At 39.6% G+C, this 21,018-nt stretch overlaps 7 protein-coding genes across 7 annotated transcripts; 3 read left to right on the forward strand and 4 right to left on the reverse strand.

Annotated features, from left to right (window-relative positions):
- Window positions 1–21: 21 nt before the first annotated feature.
- On the reverse strand, window positions 22–1,061 carry ATC70_006178 (uncharacterized protein; the record flags this gene model as incomplete). The annotated part of the gene is made up of 2 exons (XM_064825457.1): window positions 22–780; window positions 831–1,061. The coding sequence occupies 2 exons, from the start codon at window positions 1,059–1,061 to the stop codon at window positions 22–24; spliced, it is 990 nt and encodes a 329-aa protein (XP_064676675.1).
- Window positions 1,062–1,712: 651 nt separating this feature from the next.
- ATC70_006179 (uncharacterized protein) lies at window positions 1,713–2,596 on the reverse strand (the record flags this gene model as incomplete). The annotated part of the gene is made up of 4 exons (XM_064825458.1): window positions 1,713–2,093; window positions 2,152–2,303; window positions 2,365–2,448; window positions 2,506–2,596. 4 exons carry the CDS (start codon window positions 2,594–2,596, stop codon window positions 1,713–1,715), a joined length of 708 nt encoding a protein of 235 aa, XP_064676676.1.
- Window positions 2,597–2,818: 222 nt separating this feature from the next.
- ATC70_006180 (uncharacterized protein) lies at window positions 2,819–4,839 on the forward strand (the record flags this gene model as incomplete). Its single annotated transcript, XM_064825459.1, has 2 exons — window positions 2,819–3,038; window positions 3,092–4,839. The coding sequence occupies 2 exons, from the start codon at window positions 2,819–2,821 to the stop codon at window positions 4,837–4,839; spliced, it is 1,968 nt and encodes a 655-aa protein (XP_064676677.1).
- A 5,676-nt stretch (window positions 4,840–10,515) lies between these two features.
- ATC70_006181 (uncharacterized protein) lies at window positions 10,516–10,839 on the reverse strand (the record flags this gene model as incomplete). Its single annotated transcript, XM_064825460.1, has 1 exon — window positions 10,516–10,839. The coding sequence occupies one exon, from the start codon at window positions 10,837–10,839 to the stop codon at window positions 10,516–10,518; it is 324 nt and encodes a 107-aa protein (XP_064676678.1).
- Window positions 10,840–14,291: 3,452 nt separating this feature from the next.
- ATC70_006182 (uncharacterized protein) lies at window positions 14,292–16,821 on the reverse strand (the record flags this gene model as incomplete). The annotated part of the gene is made up of 3 exons (XM_064825461.1): window positions 14,292–16,363; window positions 16,426–16,488; window positions 16,563–16,821. The coding sequence occupies 3 exons, from the start codon at window positions 16,819–16,821 to the stop codon at window positions 14,292–14,294; spliced, it is 2,394 nt and encodes a 797-aa protein (XP_064676679.1).
- A 925-nt stretch (window positions 16,822–17,746) lies between these two features.
- ATC70_006183 (uncharacterized protein) lies at window positions 17,747–18,394 on the forward strand (the record flags this gene model as incomplete). Its single annotated transcript, XM_064825462.1, has 1 exon — window positions 17,747–18,394. The coding sequence occupies one exon, from the start codon at window positions 17,747–17,749 to the stop codon at window positions 18,392–18,394; it is 648 nt and encodes a 215-aa protein (XP_064676680.1).
- Window positions 18,395–18,736: 342 nt separating this feature from the next.
- On the forward strand, window positions 18,737–19,247 carry ATC70_006184 (uncharacterized protein; the record flags this gene model as incomplete). Its single annotated transcript, XM_064825463.1, has 3 exons — window positions 18,737–18,785; window positions 18,851–18,927; window positions 18,984–19,247. The coding sequence occupies 3 exons, from the start codon at window positions 18,737–18,739 to the stop codon at window positions 19,245–19,247; spliced, it is 390 nt and encodes a 129-aa protein (XP_064676681.1).
- Window positions 19,248–21,018: the final 1,771 nt, after the last annotated feature.

Below are 21,018 nucleotides of genomic sequence, written 5' to 3' on the forward strand. Positions count from 1 at the left end.
AAAAAGTGTTTATTAAATCTATTATGTTGAGATGCCATAGAGATAGGTGGCATACACCACTAGCAATGCTCCCAATCCAAAAAGAATGGATACCTCAAACTGAAATAACCAATAGCTGATGAGGCTGGATAAGATGATGCTGATACTCGTTGCGAACCCTTTGAGGATATTATCAGCGTACTTTACCACCAACCCCACGATGAGGCCGCCTCCTGCTTGAATTATAATAACAATCCACGTCATGACACTGTAGTTTTGAAAGAATCCATTTCGCCATATGGCTGGACCATCTTGCAAGCCGACCACAAACACGCCGCCCAGCAGTACAGAGAACATGGACAGCTGGATGTTGCGGATCCACAGCTGAATCTTGGCAGCTTTGTCAGCATCGTACAAGAGGGAATCCATTTTAATGGCATCTTTGTGAGGAACAGCAGTTTTCACAATCTTTTCGAAATAGACGCCAGCAATACCAGACAGCACACAGGCAGCCAAGACAGAGATGAGTCCTTTTGCGTTGGATTGATTGCCAATTTTGTTTGCTTCTTGCTCAGTCAGTGCCACTGTCTCCCTGCCTAGCAACTGATAAATGGCATCTTTTGGCAAGACAACGAGTGCGATACCAGCAGTCAGTATAGCCAGTGCTGTCCATTTTGTCTTGCTGAGCCGTCTATTGAGCATGACAACGCTAAAGAATGCGGTTGTCAGAATTTTAAGCTGGTATGTCACCTGGAAAGTTGCAGCATCTAAATTTGTGGCAGCTACATATTGAAGGTTGTTCTAGAGAATGTGGTGAGCCTGGGTGTACCATATGCTATTCGATAAGCTACCTGAACAAGGTATAGTGCAGCTGGTAATGCGAGTTTGATGGTTTCTTCCCAATTGATGACAAGTTCTCGGTAAAGAAAGTTGTATAACTTTTTCAAAGATCTACCATGAATAGGTAGTAACCTATATACAACGGCGAGGCATACAAGAGTTTTAATAACCTCGCTCATGAGCACAGCTGTGGATGCTAGATACAGCTTATCTGCAGGTACACTTGCTCGGGTATACCGCATGAACAAGATGAGAGCACTATTCTGTATCACCAGTGTCAACAAGGATACGTATTTCAAATTCTTTCTATCTGTCAAAAATAGCTCGAGTGGGTACATTTACATGTGCTTTTGATGATTATGCATTTACCCATTGAATGTATGTATTTGAAGAGGAAACAAGATGCATGGTATCACACCAACCAAGGTCACATTTTGAAACTGCATTTTAGCTTGAATCTACCCAGCCCTCTGGTAGAATGTGGCCTATCGTGTGCAACGTGTGTATCTGCTTTGATTTAAAGCTCGAAAACCCTGCAAGACGGCAGCTTTTGGCTCGTTGGCTTGAGAAATGTTACTGATCTACAAATCCAATCGTTGAATTTGGTGTCAAATGTTGCATTACTGGTACATTTTGAAAGATATCAGAGAAGGGGTAAATGATTTGCACTACAAGTTACTTGAAGGCGGCATTTCAAGTATTCACTCCTTTGTTTGCTTCATATGGGATGTTAGATTGCTTCTATTACGGATGTATATATATATACTTGTGACAAAAAAGATGCTTTATTCTTTTTTTTTTTCATGAGTGATGTGTATGAGTGAGACAGCGAGATACACGAGGGATATGATGAGAAAAGGGTATTAAAAATGTGAAATGCCATGGCCTGTGGTTTAACAAGCACACGCACCTGCGCTGCCAGTAGAGGGTTGTTGCATCAAATTTACTCCATCCAAGTTGTTTCTACCACCAGCAGCGTTTCTACCGCTTCCAGGTGTATATGTGTTCTCCAAGGGGATTTTTTTAGCAATGGCGGTAAAGACGGAATCCACATTTTTGGACGATTTAGCACTGGTCTCAAAGAACAAAAGACCTGCCTCATCTGCATACGCTTGTGCATCTTCTTTTGGTACTTGTCTCTCGTTATCACTCGACTCTTCTGTCTCCTCCTCGTTGCATAGATCGAGCTTATTGCCAACAATGGCAATGACAATGTCTGTGTTGGCTTGTCTTTGCAATTCCTTTACCCAAGATTTTGCCTTGTCAAGCGTTGCCTGTATTCAAGAGGAGTGAGTTGAAATCAAACATACGGGGTCTTGTATAAAACTATACCGATTTAGTGATATCATAAACAACAATGGCAGCTTGGGCGTTTCGATAATACATGGGTGCTAATGAGTGAAAGCGTTCCTGACCTGCTGTATCCCAAATCTCAAATTTAATGGTTCGATCCTGAAAGGTACACTTTTGAGTCAAAAAGGCAGCTTTGGAAAAAGAAGGTGGGTTTGACGGCAATCATTAACTCTGGTACACAAGGCTGCTTACCTCCAATGGTGGGCTCTCTGTTTTCGACATATTCTCGATTAACAAAGCGTTGAACAAGACTGGATTTTCCAACAGCTGATTCACCTATTCCATAACATGTTGGTGACGACGCTATTGGATCCAACCCTTTTAAAACCTTACCTAGCAAGACGAGCTTAACCTGCTTTGGCTTTCCAACAGCAGCAGATGTGTTTGAATTTGTCTGATTCTCGAGTACGGAATTGGATGCCATAATGAATAAAAGCTACTGAAAGAAAGAAAGAAAGAAAGAAAGAAAAAGCGAAAGAAAGAGAGAAAGAGAAAAAGGAGAGGTAATTTATAGTGTAGGGGCTCCGCCATTTCAGATCAGTGGCACTAATGTGATTGGATTCCTTGGCAACCCTATGGAAAAAAGGTGTCTGCGCTTTCAAAAAGTTTTCTGCCTTTTTCGCTTTGACACACATCTCTACAACACATGGCACAAATATACAAAGCAACTTACTCTGGTGTGCCTGTCTATGAGTTTAATTGTAACAATGTGGCTGTCATGAGGAGAAGATCAGACTCGTATCTCAACGCGACACAAATCCTCAAGGTAGCAGAATTTGATAAACCACAAAGAACCCGAATCCTGGAAAGAGAAGTGCAAACTGGCCAACATGAAAAGGTGCAAGGAGGCTACGGAAAATATCAGGGTAGGTGGGCAGGCGGCACTATTTGTAGCACGCATTTACATGTGTCATTCTAGGCACCTGGGTCCCTTTTGAAAGAGGAGTTGCTTTGGCAGAACATTATCATGTGGACGCCATTTTGCGACCGATTTTCGACTATGTCAAGGGCGATGTCAGTCCTCCATTAGCACCCAAACATGTCACTGCAGCTTCGTCTCGACCACGAAAACCACGCAATACAGAACCCAAACGAAAAAAGGTCATTGTCAAGCGTATGCTCACTGAAGAGGACATGGATGTAGACATGGAGTACCACCATGATTTCAACAATGCTCTTTTTACTGAACAGTTTTTCGCAGACAACATGCACAACAATAACAAGCGTCCCCGTCCATTAGAGGATTTTTCAGGTCAAGACATGGAAATGGCGCATGATCGCTCGTATGCTCAAAAACTGCTGCAATATTTCATCTCGGACGATAATGGGATTCCAGCCATCTTACTCAGACCACCCGCTGATTTGGATGTCAATGTGATTATCGACGATGAAGGGCACACGAGTTTGCATTGGGCAGCTGCCATGGGAAGACTCAAGCTGGTCAGCATATTGATTGATCTAGGGGCAGACATTTATCGGGTCAATTACAAAGGGCAGACTGCACTGATGCGATCTGTACTATTTACCAACAATTTTGATGCCAAGTCATTTCTATTTCTGATTGATATGCTTAAAAAAACCATTTTCAACATTGACAAAAAGGACCAGACGGTATTTCACCATGTTGCAGCAACAGCCAGTTGGAAGGGAAAAGTGCACGCCTCGAGATATTACATGGAATGTCTGATAGAAACACTGGCAAGCAACCAATCTGAGTTGATATCTATTCTCAATGTGCAGGATGTGTATGGTGATACGGCTTTATCCATTGCAGCAAGAATAGGCAACAAGAAGCTGGTGCGATTGCTAATTGATGCTGGTGCCAGTGCCGAAATTGCCAATGAAGAGGGCATGACAGCGCAGGATTATCTATCTGAAGTAGAGAGGAACAACCGATGCCAGCCCCCAGCGCAAGCAGCACCCAGCACAACAGACGATATATACCAACGCAATGATCATCGAGTCGAACTGGCAGCACGAACCAAGTTACGACACACGGTGGAAGGCTTGTTTAAAAAGATCTTGGTGGGCGACAGGACACAACCACCCATTGTATCTCAGGTGTTTGACGGTTTGGCAGGCAACTATGAGCGAGATTTGATACAAAAGGACCACTTGATCAAGGAAAAGAAGAATGATTTGGAGCTGGCAAAGAAACGACTTGCAGGCACAGAGCACACATTTGAGCAGATTCAGTACGATCCAACAAGGATGCAGATTGTGGAGCATGCATCTCAAAAGCTAAGCAAATTACTGGTCAAGCAGACACTGGTGATTCAAAAGGAGTTGATTGACAGTCTGATTAGCGAATACAAGCAAGAGCCACCCGCAGAAAACAAGGACAATGCGGATCCGGCAGCACTCTTGGCAGAGCTAAAGCAACTACAGCAAGATAGAAAAAAACACACAGAGACTTTGATGCAGCTATTACTGAAAACACCCAGCAAACGACATCAAGAATACAAGCGACTGATATCCATGTGCTGCAATGTCTCGTATGAAAATGTTGATTTGATGCTACTACCTCTATTATCGTCATTTAATGAATTGGATGTGCCAAGTGAGCCAGTGGAACAATTGGCGGATCCGTCGATGGCTCCGTTAGCGAATCAAGATGGAGCAAGATCAAAAGGAAAAGAGCGCGAACAGAGTCTACCTCAATCATGAATACGTCTGCTTGTACATGGATGTTGTCATACTTTTGACGTTATCTATTAATAAAAAAAAGAGGGGCGGGCCTGTATGTGTATATAAACTGTTTGTTCTCTCTTTTTTTTTACTTGACACTTGCTAATAACCCATATTGGCTGGCTGCACGTTGATAATCTAAGTAGTAGGGACCAAAGGAGCTTTAGCGATGGGTTGTGATGGAAAATGCTCAAAATGGCTGATTTGTGAAGGGCCTTATGATTGGCTGAGATGGGCAGTTGAACAAGTTGCATGGCTCCAAGACAGACAATTGAATTTGGCTTTGCAAATTCGTCAAGAACGACTTGCATTGATAGTAGGTGATATCAAAGTATTTTTTCATGTCGGTGTTCTGGATAGTAAGTGAATCTACTTGCGTGGATTAAACAGGAAAAATAAATTTCAAAGCACTTGTATTTTATTATCTATAATCTGATCAGTATGTTTTATATTATGTTTGGCAGCATCCTTTAATTATATGGAAAATTTCGACAATGCCTCTTTCTATTCAAGGTCTGATTGCACGTTTGCTTTCATGTCCCAAATTTGCATCTTGCTAAAAGACGTTGCATACAAACCGAATGATAAACCATATTATAAGTCCCTAGGCACCTTTACAACCCTAATATGGAAATTGAGTTTCTAGGCATCTGTCAGGCCTGGCTCATATATGATTAACCAGCCCTACCAGCCATAATTAATTCAAACCCAGAAATATAGTCTGTTTCCAGGTTGGCCAAAATTTAATCATTTTCGACTCGATTGAACTATCTTTGCACATTCGACTAAGTACAATATGATGATCCTCCTGTGTTTCTCTAAGCGTCCCTGGTGGTAGGGCGAAGTGGTAGAACTCCCGTATGCCAACGGGAGGATCCTGGTTCAAATCCTGGCGAACGCAAGTTGTTTGATTTTTTGAAGTAGTACTGATGTCCTCGTTTGGTGTTTTGTACTCTACCCATTATCTATATTTTGACGATTTCCGCAAGACTGTTTTGGCTCTAGGTGTCGCACCTTATTAGTAGTAGATTTCTTTCCCAACTTAATTCAAAAATATCTTATTCCCCTTCTTTGCAGACATTGGGTCCACCAACAGTCTTTTCTATCCCTCAGCATGACATTTAAAGGACTTTAAATAAAACCTGGAGCTCGACTCCCCTACAAAAAAAAAAAAAAAATGTTTCTCTAAGCTTTTTTGGAGTGCTTTTCAAGGCGCATCCAATGGTACCATGCAATATAAATGTTTTGAATAAACTCATTGAATAATTTACGAAAATATGAGAAGAGGTTTCTGGCCAAAATGTCGAAATTTTACATGTCAAAGTCCCACAAAGATGATTTTGTTGAGTCTGTAGCGGTTGCGGACATTCAGTAACTCAGCAAGAGTCGGATCATGATTTACATTGTTTCTCACTGTCTACATTAGGACATTAGGTTCGACACAGAAGTGAATCATATAATCGATTATGATGGTCTCTGATAGTGAAGGATAATGATGGCTACAGATCGTATCATCATGGCTGATTGAGCGAATCGGATTCTTCAATTGACTGATATTAGATAAACATGATACGATGTATTGACTCAGTTAAAACAACAAGATAGATTGATGATTCATCAGTAATGATCTCTTATAAATAGGATGTGTTTGAATCAGTTAATAAATCTTTGAAGTTTTCGTATCTGGTTACTTTTTATAGTCTTCCTTTTTTGAAATCTATCTTAATTTGTTAATACTGTATCTTTGAATACAACAGATTTCAGGATCTACGTTGGATCGATAGAAACATTTTGACTCAATATTTACCATAGTAAAAGTCTTCGTTATTAAGGTAAAAAATGCGATCGTTTGATTTTCAATGAAAACCATGAGGGGTACCTCATGCTTTTTGGTCGATTTTTGTCCATGTTTTTTGATCCCCAAAAAGTTGAGCAGAGGTGTCAGAAAGTAAATGCTAGATGAGAGCAATTGTTTGGTGCTATTCTGGCGATCTAAAACGGCCTTGAACGCGAGAAAACGCGGCTCAAATGCACTCAAATTTTGCTGTATTAGGCACACTCTTGACTAAAAAGGGATAATATCTGTATGATACTTGCCCTTATATGAAGTAGCTACGTGTATATCGATGTAGAGCATCACATAAAAATCAAATCTACAGATAATATAAAGGATTTTATGTGTAAGTGGAGGGTCAAAATGAAAGCAGCAGTATTTTGATAAGATGCGCAAGAGCAATCAGTAGCATGAGCTGCTGCTGCGCAGGTTGGTTCTCATCGAAGCGAAGCAAAGGTAAAGAGCCATCCGAAGCATAAACTTTCATATAACTAGTGATTTTATATCAATCAACAATCAAGGCTCCTCTAGCCGTTTAAACGTAGGTTGGTTTCCACCGAAGCGAAGAGTAGGTCAGGAAACCACCCAAGTGTCGAAAGGCTCGTAAAAAAAATAATGAAGAAACTATAGAATGCGTAACAATTGTGGTGAACAAGAGAGCTTTGTAGCCATTGAGTAAGTTACAAAGCTGTAGTAATGCCATCGTGTGGGGGACAAGTCGCTCATTTCTACGGCGCATATATTTATGCTGCTGTATACTTTGTCTCTTGAACTTTCCAGTAGATTGATTCGGTTTCGAGGTATTTCGAAGTATAACGACAGTGGCATTCCAGATAAAAGCAAGGGCATATGATTCCTTGTACAAACTAAGTGATTCCAATACCAAACAATTACACGAAACAGTGCTGTTAATACATGCATTTCCAGCCTCTCACAGATGGAATGCAATTAGACTGCAAAAAAAGGCATACATCAGTACAGTATTTCTCTTGAAAGGTTGCCCTTTCTTTTGATATGTTTTATGTAGCTCTCAGCTGTTTTGTTGTTTCTTCATAGCGAGTAAAAAGTTCAATATGTAGTAAATGCAGTCAAGAAAAGCTTGAAAAATATCTCTTGTTACAAGGAAAATGATGGCTTCCGTTTAGTTCAGATCAATTTGCGCATACAATGAGTGGCTGTACTCAGTGAAACTACCTCTATACGATTGGTTCAAACGTTGAGCGCCTATTCAAGCTTTTCATTGTGTTGCAAGAAGTGCACCCAGAGATACTGCACCGATAAAAGAAAGGTAGCAGCCATCACCGATAACTATTGCTTTGTGCTTGCACAATCGATCATTGCTTGCAATACAGTCATTTATGGCTCCAAGTACAATTATTCATATAATGCTTCCACGTTTTGTAACGCTGCTAATTTATTATAAGAGTTTTGGATCAGAATAAAATTGTTGGATACATTTTGATAAACTATCAAACACTAATCAGAGTGCTGCAATATGAGCAAATTTACTGTGGCAATATGGCTTTGTAATTGCTTGATGGGAATGTAGTGTCTTGATCAACCAGAGTTCCTCCATACGTAAAGAATCCGGAGATTTGCCGCTTGTGAGTAGTCAAGTTTTCGATGATAACTACTGCGTTTGTCAGTCAGTACCTCTTCGAATAAAGCAAGCAACCATAGCGAAACAATCAAAAATCTGTTCGAGTAAAAACCATTAATCTACTTGCGAGCGGCCAAGTTACAGATTACAGTTGTCAACCTATTCTATAAGTTTTTAACAGCAAAGTAATAAATTAGTTGCGAACTTATTGCAAAAGCATTAAATACTTACAGCTGGCAAAGTTAAAGAATGGAGGCTAAGAAGCGAAAAGGCAATATTGACCCTTGAGCCACGTCCCATGAATCGATATTCAAAGAAGAAATCATCATGAGGCGCTACTGTCCTTGGCTCAAGAAGTCGATCAAGCAACAGTGAGTCTTAAAAGTGAATGTATAAAATAGGAACTTTTCTGAGCTACCTTTGAGGACAGTTGATGGTTTGAGTCACTTTGCTAGCTCTGCTTGTTGGTCAAGCTGTAGCTATTAATGTATAGTAATTTTGAACCACAAAACTAGCGGTCAGCAAAGAATCGCATGTATAGACCTTCGTCTAAATGCCTGAAGTATACTTTTATTTATTTTGCTGCTATATGATTTGGCGCTATTGATTCAATTATTCATGCAATTTACTATTTCGTAAACTTGAACGAAGATTCCAACAATATCATGTGTAAACAAACACAGTATTATTTTGCTTTTCGACAATCAACTTTCCGGCTACTTTTGCCATCAAATTAACAAATAGTAACCGACTTGAGTTGATACCTGTTCATTATATTTTCTAATTCTACTTCTCGCTTTATACATTCAAGATAAATGCACATAGCTATATTTTGATCTGACAATGCAGCAGAGATTGTCAGCAAATATACAATCTATGACAAATGACCTATATCAGTAGAAATTTCTAGCTGTCTTTCATTCATTTTCTCAAACTTATATCTCTAAAGTGAAACAGGGTAAAGCTGCCAATTAGCTGCTAGGCCAGCAACGCTTTCGGCAAGTCTCAAAAGGCGGCATAATGAAGCCCATTTACCGATGATCTTAATGGACCTGAAAGTCATGTATTTTCAAATAGCTTCTGCTTGCCACAATAAGTAAACAGCTTCTATTTTGCCCAAAATGATTAGTGGGAACGTTTACAAGAGCATTTCACTGCTTGATATACCAAACTACCGCAGATCTTCGCTTTGAATGGCGCATATCTCTGTATTCAAGCTTCGTCTAACTCTCATACTTATACGAAGCAGTTTCTCAGATCTAGTAGAACCTTTCTGTATCATTATTTTTGTGTTTCTGGATCATCGATTTTGAAGCCAAATTCCATGATGTATACCTTATCATTTTTGGCAAATTTTGAACGATGTGATTTTTCACCTCCTAAATGGACTTTTTTCTAAGGTAAGTTATAATTTAAATCAATCCTCTTGAGCCATTCTTTCATTCAACAGTAACTGCTAAGCTGTTTACTAGTGCTATTTTCAAAAAAGCCAAATTTCTTGAAATTTTCTGACAAAAATATACTTGATATTGGAATCAGCTTATATCTGCTAATAAATTTTACTGGTTTTGATAGACACATTAGTAGGATAGCATTAGTACTTTCAGGCGATATTTCGCGAAAACCTCTAAAATTTTTTTCAAAATGTCATCCTAACACGATCCCGCAATAGAAATTTTGTCTGAAATTCCACACTTCGCCAATCACTAAAACTGATCATGCTGTATCTTTGAACATAGTTTGAGATGATTTAGTAAGTCAATACCTCCATTTATTGTTTACACGACAAGCAAGACGTCTAGCAAGTCTTGCCATGCAAAAAACTGCTCTGTTAAAATCTCCATCTGAGGTATATTTGAGAAAAAAGTAGGGTAATCAGAATGACTTGAATCAATATAGCCTAATGGTACGACACTATGCATCATATCGTCTTGAACGACCGTAATTAGTCTACTTGAAAAAGAATCTGATTATCTAAATTGTAACATTTGGCTAAATACCAATCATTGTCAGTTTTCAAATTTTTCAGGTAGCACCAATATTTTGTCTAGTGTAATTCGATTGATATCAAATCAAAGGAATATGTTTATTAGGGATATTAGATACGCAAAAAAAATTTTGGTATATTAAGAAGTAGTAATAATGTAGTAAGAGTCTATAATGAGAATGGTAGAAGAATGCAATTATATATACAAGTTGAGAATGTGGATCCATCCAGAGTCTAAGGAGAGGCAGATGATGAGGAGGAGGGAGGTGTGGATGCCTCACCAAAAAAGAAATCATCAGTCGAGTTTTCAGATAGATAACGGTCTAGTTCTGCTGATTCTCTGCCATCGTAAGGTAACATTTGGTTCTTCCATTTACATTGTGAGCATTCATATCGAACTCTTGAATTGTCAGTGATACGTTTGTTTAAGACAATGAGCGACTTTTCGGATCTGGTGAGTTGAACTGAATTTTGATTTTTGCATCTGGGGCATGGATGAGAGGCATGTTCGAGAGAGATTTTCTTGCCAGAGTTGGATACTAATACGAAGCCAGCCATTGAATATGTGATGTATAAGGTATATTCTATAAGGAAAGGAATGGGTCTGTTCTATGTGTAATTAAGAAGAAGAAATGGAAACAAGGATTGGGGCTCTTATTTATAAGAAATGGCACTGGTGTATGTAGGCTGTCGGATAGGGGAGACCACGTTGTACTATATTAGACTGATAGGACATGTTTCGAAATAATAAAAACTTTTAGAGCCACGTTTCCGATAGAATCGAAATACATGGTAGTGCAATCGATTCGTCATAGCCAATAAACAATGCTAGTGGTTATTGTCGTCATTATAACGTCGGGTGTCACTACTAATATAGTAGCTAAATCTTCAGTTTTGTGAGAAAGAACAACGGTTCCTTCGTCCGAACTTCCGTTTATATTGATTAAATGCATATGGAAGCAGAAAGGGAACACACACACACGCAAAAGAGCAGGAGAAGAGAGAACAATAAGAATTTGTGCCTCCAGTCTGGAATATGTATGTCTACCGAAAATAATAGCATTGCATCATTTAATCATCAAAATTCTATCCTTGCTATTTTATCCCTCCACTCTGAACTCTGTAAACGGCTAAATTAAGGACGTATTTTAGACTAAAAAAGACAGAGATGATAGAATCAGGCGTCATTCACAAGCAATTATCCCTGACTCCCGTCAAAGCCCTCATTAATGTACATGTGCCATTAGGAGATGTATATGGTTCAGAATAGGGGCTCATCCTCCGTATAGTGTGTCTGTTCATTTGCAATTGCAATTACGATTGCTAAATCTTTATATTAACTCAAATGACATTTGTATTCGGCCTAATTGACTCAAATTAACAATTAGCCATCGAAAGGCTGTGTGGTGAAGTGTAATTGTTAGGAACCGTTAAAAGTCTTTGCTCTAGTAGATAAATCTGGGTTGCTTTTATTCATCGTTGCTACCAACATTGCTACGAATACACATTTGAAGATGTAGTCGTTATGGCGGTAGATATACACTGCTCATAATAGATTTCAATTTGAATATCTCTGATGGCACCCAAATCCTGAAAAATCAGGTCTTGCAAAACCTTGATCCAGGGCGCTTGATCATTCTAATACCGTCATATGAGACTCATTATGACCACACTATGGAAGGAAAAATTTATTCTATGAAAGCAATACACTTCATGTTTTGCGCCCAACAGCTGATAATTACAGCAAATGAGCTGTAGAAGATTTATCATGACAGTTTTAATTAGGCTCCTGAAGGATGAACGGCTAAAGTATCATATTAAGGTTAATTGTTATGTGGAGTGAGCAAGGCTATAAATCAAGATCGAAATAATTAAAATCATCACTATCGGTCGAATGATGGATCGGAAACACAGCCAATGATATGTCTGTGTAGCTGCCATGAGATCATAGTGTTCATGAACGTAATTTTGAACTGCCAAGCTTTGGCGGTGTGTGTGTTCATTTCTGTGATCATCAAGATTGAAAAATTCACCACAGCCCTTGGTGGTTGGGCATAGTGGTAGAAAGTGCCAAACGTAAGGTCACCAGTTCAAATCTCGATGGAAGCAAGAATTTTGGTATGCAGTGTGTGATACTGTAGTCCCATTTTGGTGTTTAATTGTTTATCAGGTGTTACAAGTATGACAAAAATTAGCAGCCGCATCAAGTGCCCTGCTCTGGACACTGCCCTCTCTGGTCGACGAAATCTTTCCCAATTGCACACCCTTCAGAGGAACTCCAGATAAAATTCTTCAATCATCGAGACCACTCGATTGGCTTCTCAGCCTCTTTCTCAATTCAGATACACTTTGCTTTACATAACGTTACGTAGGAGTTTTGTAAATATTAGGCCAATCGTTAAATAAGAATAAAAGTATATCCACTACGGTTACATTAAAAAAAAAAAAAAATTCACCACCGCCAATTTTTTAAAGCGAAGATACATTACATTGGTTAAGAATCATCAACGTTGAAGCTTTTTCACATGGCACCGAAGTTCCTGCGAAGGCAGTGCATTGTTTTCACATTTTCAAGATTACGGCGTTTCATTATTTGAATCCATGTATAGCGCCTTGATTTCTGTATGCTGGACAACACGTTGCGGATAAAGCAACTACATCAACTCGTCAAAATACAGATCTTAGCAACAACGCAAAAGCATTGGCGTAAACACATTACTGCAGCCGTTGGCTAAATATTCTAAAGGTATTGCATTGTCAATTGCTATTAAATATTTACTAAATGTTTGATTTCTTGGCAAAGATTGCCACTTTCAGTGCGTGCGCAAAACACACTTTTGTGAGGTCTTTTGTCGATTTAAACTTATTGATATTACTGAAAAAACAACACTCAATTACGACTCTTAACAAAAATAACAGCGTTAGAGTATTTATGGTGTAATTTAACGTTAACAGCCATGAATAAAATGTATCAATTGTCCCTAGAAACCAGGATTGAAGGTAATGTCAGTACATATAAAGTTGCTCCTGAAAGCTCATACTTCAATGTCAGTATATATATAAAAGGGTGACGTAAACGGTTACACTCCACACAAAAGCTCTGAAAAATTCCAAAAAATCAGATCTACAACTTTTTTTCTCGACATGGCAAAATTTATCCAACCAAGAGCTAATCTAGAAATACCATTTAATGAGCATTAAAATGGTGCTAGTCTTGTCTTTTTATTCTCCTTTGTCTCAGAGTTATATAGATTTAAAAAATATGGCATTTTCCAGAAAAGCGAAGAAAACTCTCAATCTCACTAGGCAAACTGTCCTACTGCTCTTAATTAAAACTAATTATAAACAGCAATTGCGTATAATAAATCAAAGAATCCATGTTGTTATCAAATGTTCGAGGAGAAAAGTTGAAAAAGCGTAAAAAAAAGACCAAATTAGCCATATACATGTTACAACAAGCTTTAAATACCTTGTTGCATTAATTAAAGATGTAGGCCCGTATTGCTGCTACTTGCTGCTTTTTAGTGTTTGGAAAAAAAGCAATTTTTGACAAAGATATATACAATTTAGTTTGGAGCCACATTTTTAGACCTCAACCTTCAGGGAAAAATCCAGGTTTTTGTTGAATTTAAAACAAGTTTTGTAGTTGAGTTTTTTGAAACCAGAACATCAAATAAAGCGTTACTGGGGCTACTAGAACCATAAAATAATAAATCTAGTGCTATATCTCAGTGCTCAGAAATCTGAAAAAACCGACTTTTTTTTGTCCTGTATTTGCGTTTATACACTAAAGGCCAATGGAGACGATCGGCGGCTAAAAGTATCTTTCAGTCGGCCAATTAAAAAGATTCATTTGACTTCCCCTTTTTTTGCATTAAATAGAAACTCTATCCATTATTTCTTCTTGAATTAATGTCGGTGAAGAACCATCAGCCCAATCCATCTAGCTTCAAAGCAGCATCTTTTAGTCATCATGGAAAACACAGTGTCAATATGCAACAAATTTTATTTTAATCTTTCTCAGCATCTTCCTTTAAAGAAACAGTACGGTTTACAACAATAGTCTTGAGACCTTCCTTTACTTGGCCAGACTTGATCAATTCAGCATCTAATTCAGTGTCCTTATCCAAACAGAAGTAACCTGTACGAGTGAATTGCCAGCGCATGCTTTCCTTGTCCTTTCCGCCAGTCTTCTTCACCCAATCGGCAATGTGATCATACATGCCAACTTCAGCAATAGCTCCCTTCACAATCTCCAAAGAGTGGCTGTTGATATCATTGAGATAACCTCCTTCCACTGTCTCGGGGTTGTCGTGCATAAAGAGGCGCTCATAGATACGAAGCTCATCCAACTTGACAGGTGAATTGTGCTTGGGAGACTCGGCAACCCAGTGAATGTAGGTCTTGGGTTTCTTGAACTCACCTTCGTTTTCGTAGGTACACTCAATCTCAACAACCTTACCACTGGCGTCCTTCTTGTAGTTGGTACAGTGAATGGGGTGCTTGGCATACAAGAGACCGACAGATTTGCCAGGGGCAAGACGGTAGTAACCCTTGGCATCTTCCTCACGGAAATCAGATCTATCAATGTACAATACCTTGGTGAATGGCACCTTGTGTTCGCCCATAGCAGGGTCTCTGGGCTTGTTGGGAACCACAACCTCCTCGACAAAATCATCAGGGACATTGGTCAATACAACACGGATGGGATCCAAAATAGCCATCAAACGAGGTGTAGTCTTGTCCAGGTATTCACGGGTTTTGGTATCGAACCGAGAAACTTCAATGGTAGATTGACTGGTAGTGACACCAAGCTCAAGGACAAAGTTGTTGATAGCCTCAGGAGGAACACCACGTCTACGGATACCAACAAGGGTATAGAGTCTTGGGTCGTCCCAATCACTAACGTACTTGTTGTTGACCATCTTGAGGATCTTACGCTTGGACATGATGGTGCCAGTAACATTCAAGCGTCCGTATTCCCATTGAACAGGCTTGTAGACTTCCACAGCGTCTACCAACCAGTAGTAACTTTCGCGAGATTGTCTGAATTCAGTGGTACAGAGCGAGTGAGTGATGTTTTCAAACGAATCGACCAAACAGTGAGTGAAATCGTAAGTGGGATACACACACCATTGGTCATGCGTTCTGAAATGAGGTGTATACAAGACACGATAGGCAATCAGATCCCAGAATTGAGGGTTGCCATTGGTCAAATCCATCTTCATACGGAGGGTAATCTCTCCTTCCTTGTAGCGACCCTCCTTCATCTTCATGAACTGATCCAGAGTCTCTTCAATGGGCCTATCGCGATGGACACATGCTCTACGCTCACCGTGATCCTTGCCACCACGACAAGCGTTGATCTCCTCACCAGTACATTGGCAGGTATAAGCCAATCCCTTCTTGATCAACTTGACGGCCAAATCAAACAATTGCTGGAAATAGTCGCTAGAGTAAGTAATCTTAAAGGGTTCAAATCCAAGCCATCTCACGGTTTCAAGGATGGAGGTAAAGTACTTTTCTTCCTCGGCTTCAGGATTGGTATCATCGTAACGGAGATAGGTAATACCATTATGGGCTTTTGCGTAACCAAAGTTGACATTGATAGCCTTTGCATGACCAATATGGAGATAGCCGTTGGGCTCAGGAGGGAAACGGGTGACAACCTTTTTACCAGTGGTCTTCAAGTGTTCCTCCATCAACTCTGGCTTGATTTGAGGGTTCTCACCAGCTTTGTGCAATTTACCAAGTTCACCTTCGAAGAACACCTTGGTGAGATCCACCTTCTTCTCGGGCTCAGCCTTCTTTGAATCAACAGTAGCAGCAGTAGCAGCCTTGGGCTCCTTCTTCTTCTTTTGAGGGGTATCACGCTCATCCTTGGGACCCAACAAGGCAAGATATTGAGCCTCGACCTCGTTTTTTACCTTACCACCATCAGCCCAACGAAGTGCCTCGATCTTTCTGGTGTTGGCCAAAGTAGGGCCCAATGTCTTGTAACGATTGGCAACAATGTTGTCCTTGTTGGCAGTAATGTATTCGGCAATAGCTTGAGTGATTTGCTCAGGAGTAACAACTACACCTAGAAAATGCTGTTGGTTCAATAGTCTGTCCTCTCTCTCACGTGTAGCATCCATTACTTACCAACGCCAGTAGCAGCATCGAAATCCTCTTCCTTGAATCCACTCTCGGAAAACTTGATAGCAGCTACATTTATACCAATTCACAACATTAGCATGATGGGATATGCACACACGCACACACATTTTTTAATAGTTTACCCGTAATTTGGTCTGTTGTCTTGAGATCACCATTCATAATCTTCTTGGTGATGAAAGGGAGATGCTCAACAGGGGCTTTAGCAGCAGCTGTGGCGAGCGTGTACAAGAGAATACCAACATCCTTGTCGCAACCATCGCGCACATTGGCTTCGTTGATGACTGTCTCAAGTGTAGGTGCTAATTTCTTGTTTTTGGCTGTGTCTTTGGCTTTTTGCTCGGATAATCCGATTTTAACAAAAAGAGGGATTAAATCGTCCATTCTATAGTGACTGATGAGTGGAAAAAGAAGAGGTAAAATGGCCAAAAACTTTTTGCTTCTATATCTTTCTGGTGCTGATGCTCCCAACCATGAAAAAATTTAATGAGTCACTTTTTGCAATCCAACATCCGCAGTAAGGTATATCATGTGTAAATGCCACTGCTCATATACAAGCATGGCCAGGGCATATAAGGCAACTTATCTGGCAGCAGGGAAGCATGCCTTACAAGTTCCATGCTGATTCTACTTGATGCTCTACTTGAAAAAAAAAGCTTAAATATGTATAGTGTCAATGAGAAAAAGACCAGATCACAAGCCTAACTGACACAAGGTACAACATTTACTAGATTCTTCCCGAATAAACTATTGTCTTGTAATCTGGACGGCCTCTGTTTATAGTTGTGCATATGTATATAGTTGCAAATGATGTTGTAAAGAAAAAGTGAAATACAAATTATTGACTGCAATGTTTGGTGATGGCAACTTCATCCTGATCACCCCATAGTATTCTTTTCCAGTTCAAGACATAAAGAAATGACGTTTAAATAGTAATTTGGTACAACAATGAGAAAGAGCAGTAATTGAGCAAAGCCGACGGCATTTCCTGGCATTGAACCATATAATTTAGCTATACTAATTAGTGTTGTATCATACAAACATCTTGAATGAGCGTACAAGCCATGACTATATATATATATATATATATATTTGTACATGACTCAAATAGACCGGGATAACAAAGAGGCATATTGCTCATTGGTCTCGTTCAAGCAATTTCACATTAATCACTGAGATTTGGAGTGCTAGCGCTTTCCCGAGATGACACTATTGGCCCATATACAGAAAATTAAGAAACTATCGTATAAATAGAAGGTTTCTTTCAAGGTCTTGGTATTTCCTCTCTTTTCTCTTAAACTATACCAACATGGCTTCCACTACTACTGCTGCTACTCCCACTCAACCTGCTGCTATCTCTGAATCAAGATATAAATCCTTCATGAAGCCTGTAAAATTCTGGTCCAAATCACCATCATCACAGCAGCAACAAAAGGAATCGTCCATAGATGATCTTATCAATAGAGACTACATGAGCCAAAATGGCATCCTACAGCCAGAAGCTACAGAGAGACCACAACCAATGCCACAGCAAGCAAAGCCAAGCTATCTCTCTTTTCATTTCAGTAGAAAATCGTCAAATCAATCTACTGCCTCAGCTCCTGTAGTGGCACTCACAGAATCAGGGAAAACCGAAGTCTACAAGCTATCCACCATTGATGACACTGGTGCCTACATGCCCCCATCGCCCAGCATCACGGGCAAAAGAGACCACTGGATTGAAGTCAATGAAGATGATATGATGGACTTTCATTTACCAGACTCGGCCTGTTTAACCACACATGTGGGAGAGAAACATGATTTCTACACACCCTCTACATTTGTGCAATCACAGCCCTACATTCTGCCCATTCCAAACATGTCAGAATCCACCTTGTCCTCTGTTCCATCTCTTGATGATGGTAATTCAGACCTGATAACACCCTCTTCTTGTAGATCAAGTACAAGCTATCTTTAAATATACTACATTACACTATTAGCCCCCCTAATTTTTAACTGTTAATAAATTATCCCCCAATATCCTTGTAAATTATGTCATTTTAAATCTGTGTGTGAGTGTGTATATATTTACGCATGATGTGATATCATTACACACAATTGCCTAAAAGGTCAAGTTTCTTTTTTTCCCTCTTTTTATTTGGTCAGAAAGACGTTATTTCTATGCGCATAAAACAGACTGTCTAAGACGTATTCAATCATCATGAAGGCATTTTAATATATTCTCTGCGCATATATAAAGGCCATGTATTCCACCTCTTTTTTCTCTCTGTATACAACAACAATACACACACACACAACAATGAATTCTTCTGAAAACAATAAGGGTACTCTTAACATGACTGATGCTGGTAAATGAGAAGAATATGACCAGAGTCGATATTGGCAAACGACTAACGATTCTTTGTCTATGCAGAGATGGAAGCACAATTCATCGAAAGAAATGGCAACTTGAAACAGTCTCTAAACAACATTGTCGATAAGATTGATACCGTACGTAGTTTGGCATGGCTTCATCAAAGATGTACAGACAGCTAATATCTTATTAGGCTTCTTCCAAGACCCAAGACCTGGCCCAAAATGTAGCAGGAAATGGCACTTTGCCATCTGCTGCCAATGCCACCAAGACATCCAACATTCTCGAGCAAAACAACGCCCCCCACAGCACTGGCTTTGGCATCCATGCTATGAATGCCAGGTTGCTGAACAGCATCAGGTCTGATCTGAATGCCATGCACTCGACAAATCCCGAGCAATTTGAGCAGGTGGCTACCAAGTTGGACGAAACATTTGGTCATAACGCTTTGATCTAAACATCATATAACTTTTTCTTTTCATACATGTAAATAAAATGCCAGTGACATCTTACGAATATTGTCTTGATTACCTTTTGATAATCAATGACGGGCATGTTTGTGTGCACAGTGTTATGCCTTTTCATGCCATAATCAGCCCAGTATTGGCACATTTAGCATGCCCAGTTGAAGGGAGGGCCATAGCTCTTAAAATAGCTTGTATCACACACAGACTTGTTTATTCGTTTAGATTGTTATAGTTATGCCTAAACCTGCTCATTCTATCAGTGTCAGAGGATGCGTATTCACAACAGATATAACACCCTTTGCATCAGCGAATCATTTGATTCTCTTTTTCTCCCGTTTAATCATTCTCAAGTGCACATTACTGATCCCACATAGAGTTTCAACAAGGAATACGAGTCTTGACAAGACTTTGTTAAAAAGTACAAAATGACAAGATGCGGTATAACTGACAGTTGCAATGATGTAGCTATACTTTTAAGATTTGTGCCTAATGGAAGTTAGTGGGTTGCACGGGTTGAACAAAGCGCAAGAGTCGAGCGACATAGAATATTTTATTCGATACTCAATGCTGTCGGCTACCATCGGTATTGAGGTGAGATCAATCAAGATGTGGATCCATATGATGGAATCGCAGTGTCATTGTAGAAAGATCAAGCTATAGCACAATCTCTCCGTAAAGCAGATCAACGCGGTGGCTAGAATTGGCAAGACATTGTTATCTTGGAGCGTCTCTTTGAATAAAGGAATCACGCTAGAACGATTATTAATATTCATAAAAAAAACTCCAAACTTTGTGTAAGCACTTCATGTAGTTTATTTGCTTTTATTATGCCTTCATTATTCATGATATTAGGTTACATTTTTTTAACATGTCTGAATTATCCATTTAAGCGTACGAAAATAGAGCAAGTCATCATCACCCTGGCTAGTGCGACACTTTGGGATACAACCTAACTTTCAATTCATAGCGGCTGTCTCCGCCAAGTAGTGTGATATCAAGACCTAGACGTTTCCGGTTTGTATAGCACCATTAATGTCAGCCAATGCAAATTCTGTAGGCAAGAGTTGAGCATTAGTTAAAATACGTTTGACGAAAGATAACAATCTTGGTGTTCTCTTGGTAAATGGCTTGTTTTTGCTTTACCTGAGCAAGCTTTTTGCTTTGAATTGGCTTGATGTTTTACATAGCTAATTGACCATCTTGAACTTGACTTGACACAAAATGTAGGGGAGCGAACCGAATTTGCTTTTATGTACGATTTTCTCAGTTTTGTTGGATCCAGACATAATTATCAGTGAGTACTTGTTGGACTTCTTGAATATTGCTGTATGTAATCACTAAGCGAGGCCCATAAAAGTGTCTATATGTTTGATTTCAAGCACGGTAGGCAAGCTTCCAACCGAACCAGTATTCGAGTGTGAATAATCATCACTTGTTGTTCACCATGCGATGCAGCACTGGCTACTAATCTTCAGTGGTATTGAGAGGTTCATTCTGAATATTGCTGTGTATTTTAGAGATTTTGTTAACTAACATTGAGACGATTGTAAGCGAATGACGTGCCTGAGATGATGAAGTAGCGAGTTTCTGAGAAATTTCATTTGCGAACCAGTAAATCCAAGTGGATGAGCAAGAGCTAGCCTCAACAAGAGTTCGTTTGTGATTAACGATAGGCCATTGCAGTCGGTTAACGCTTCACAAAGTTTTGCTGGGTGGTGACAACGGTGGGAGACAGAGCCATAGAACTTGATCACGGACAGA

This window comes from Mucor velutinosus, assembly GCF_035048745.1.
Source record: "Mucor velutinosus strain NIH1002 chromosome Unknown tig00001545, whole genome shotgun sequence".
NCBI lineage: Eukaryota > Fungi > Mucoromycota > Mucoromycetes > Mucorales > Mucoraceae > Mucor > Mucor velutinosus.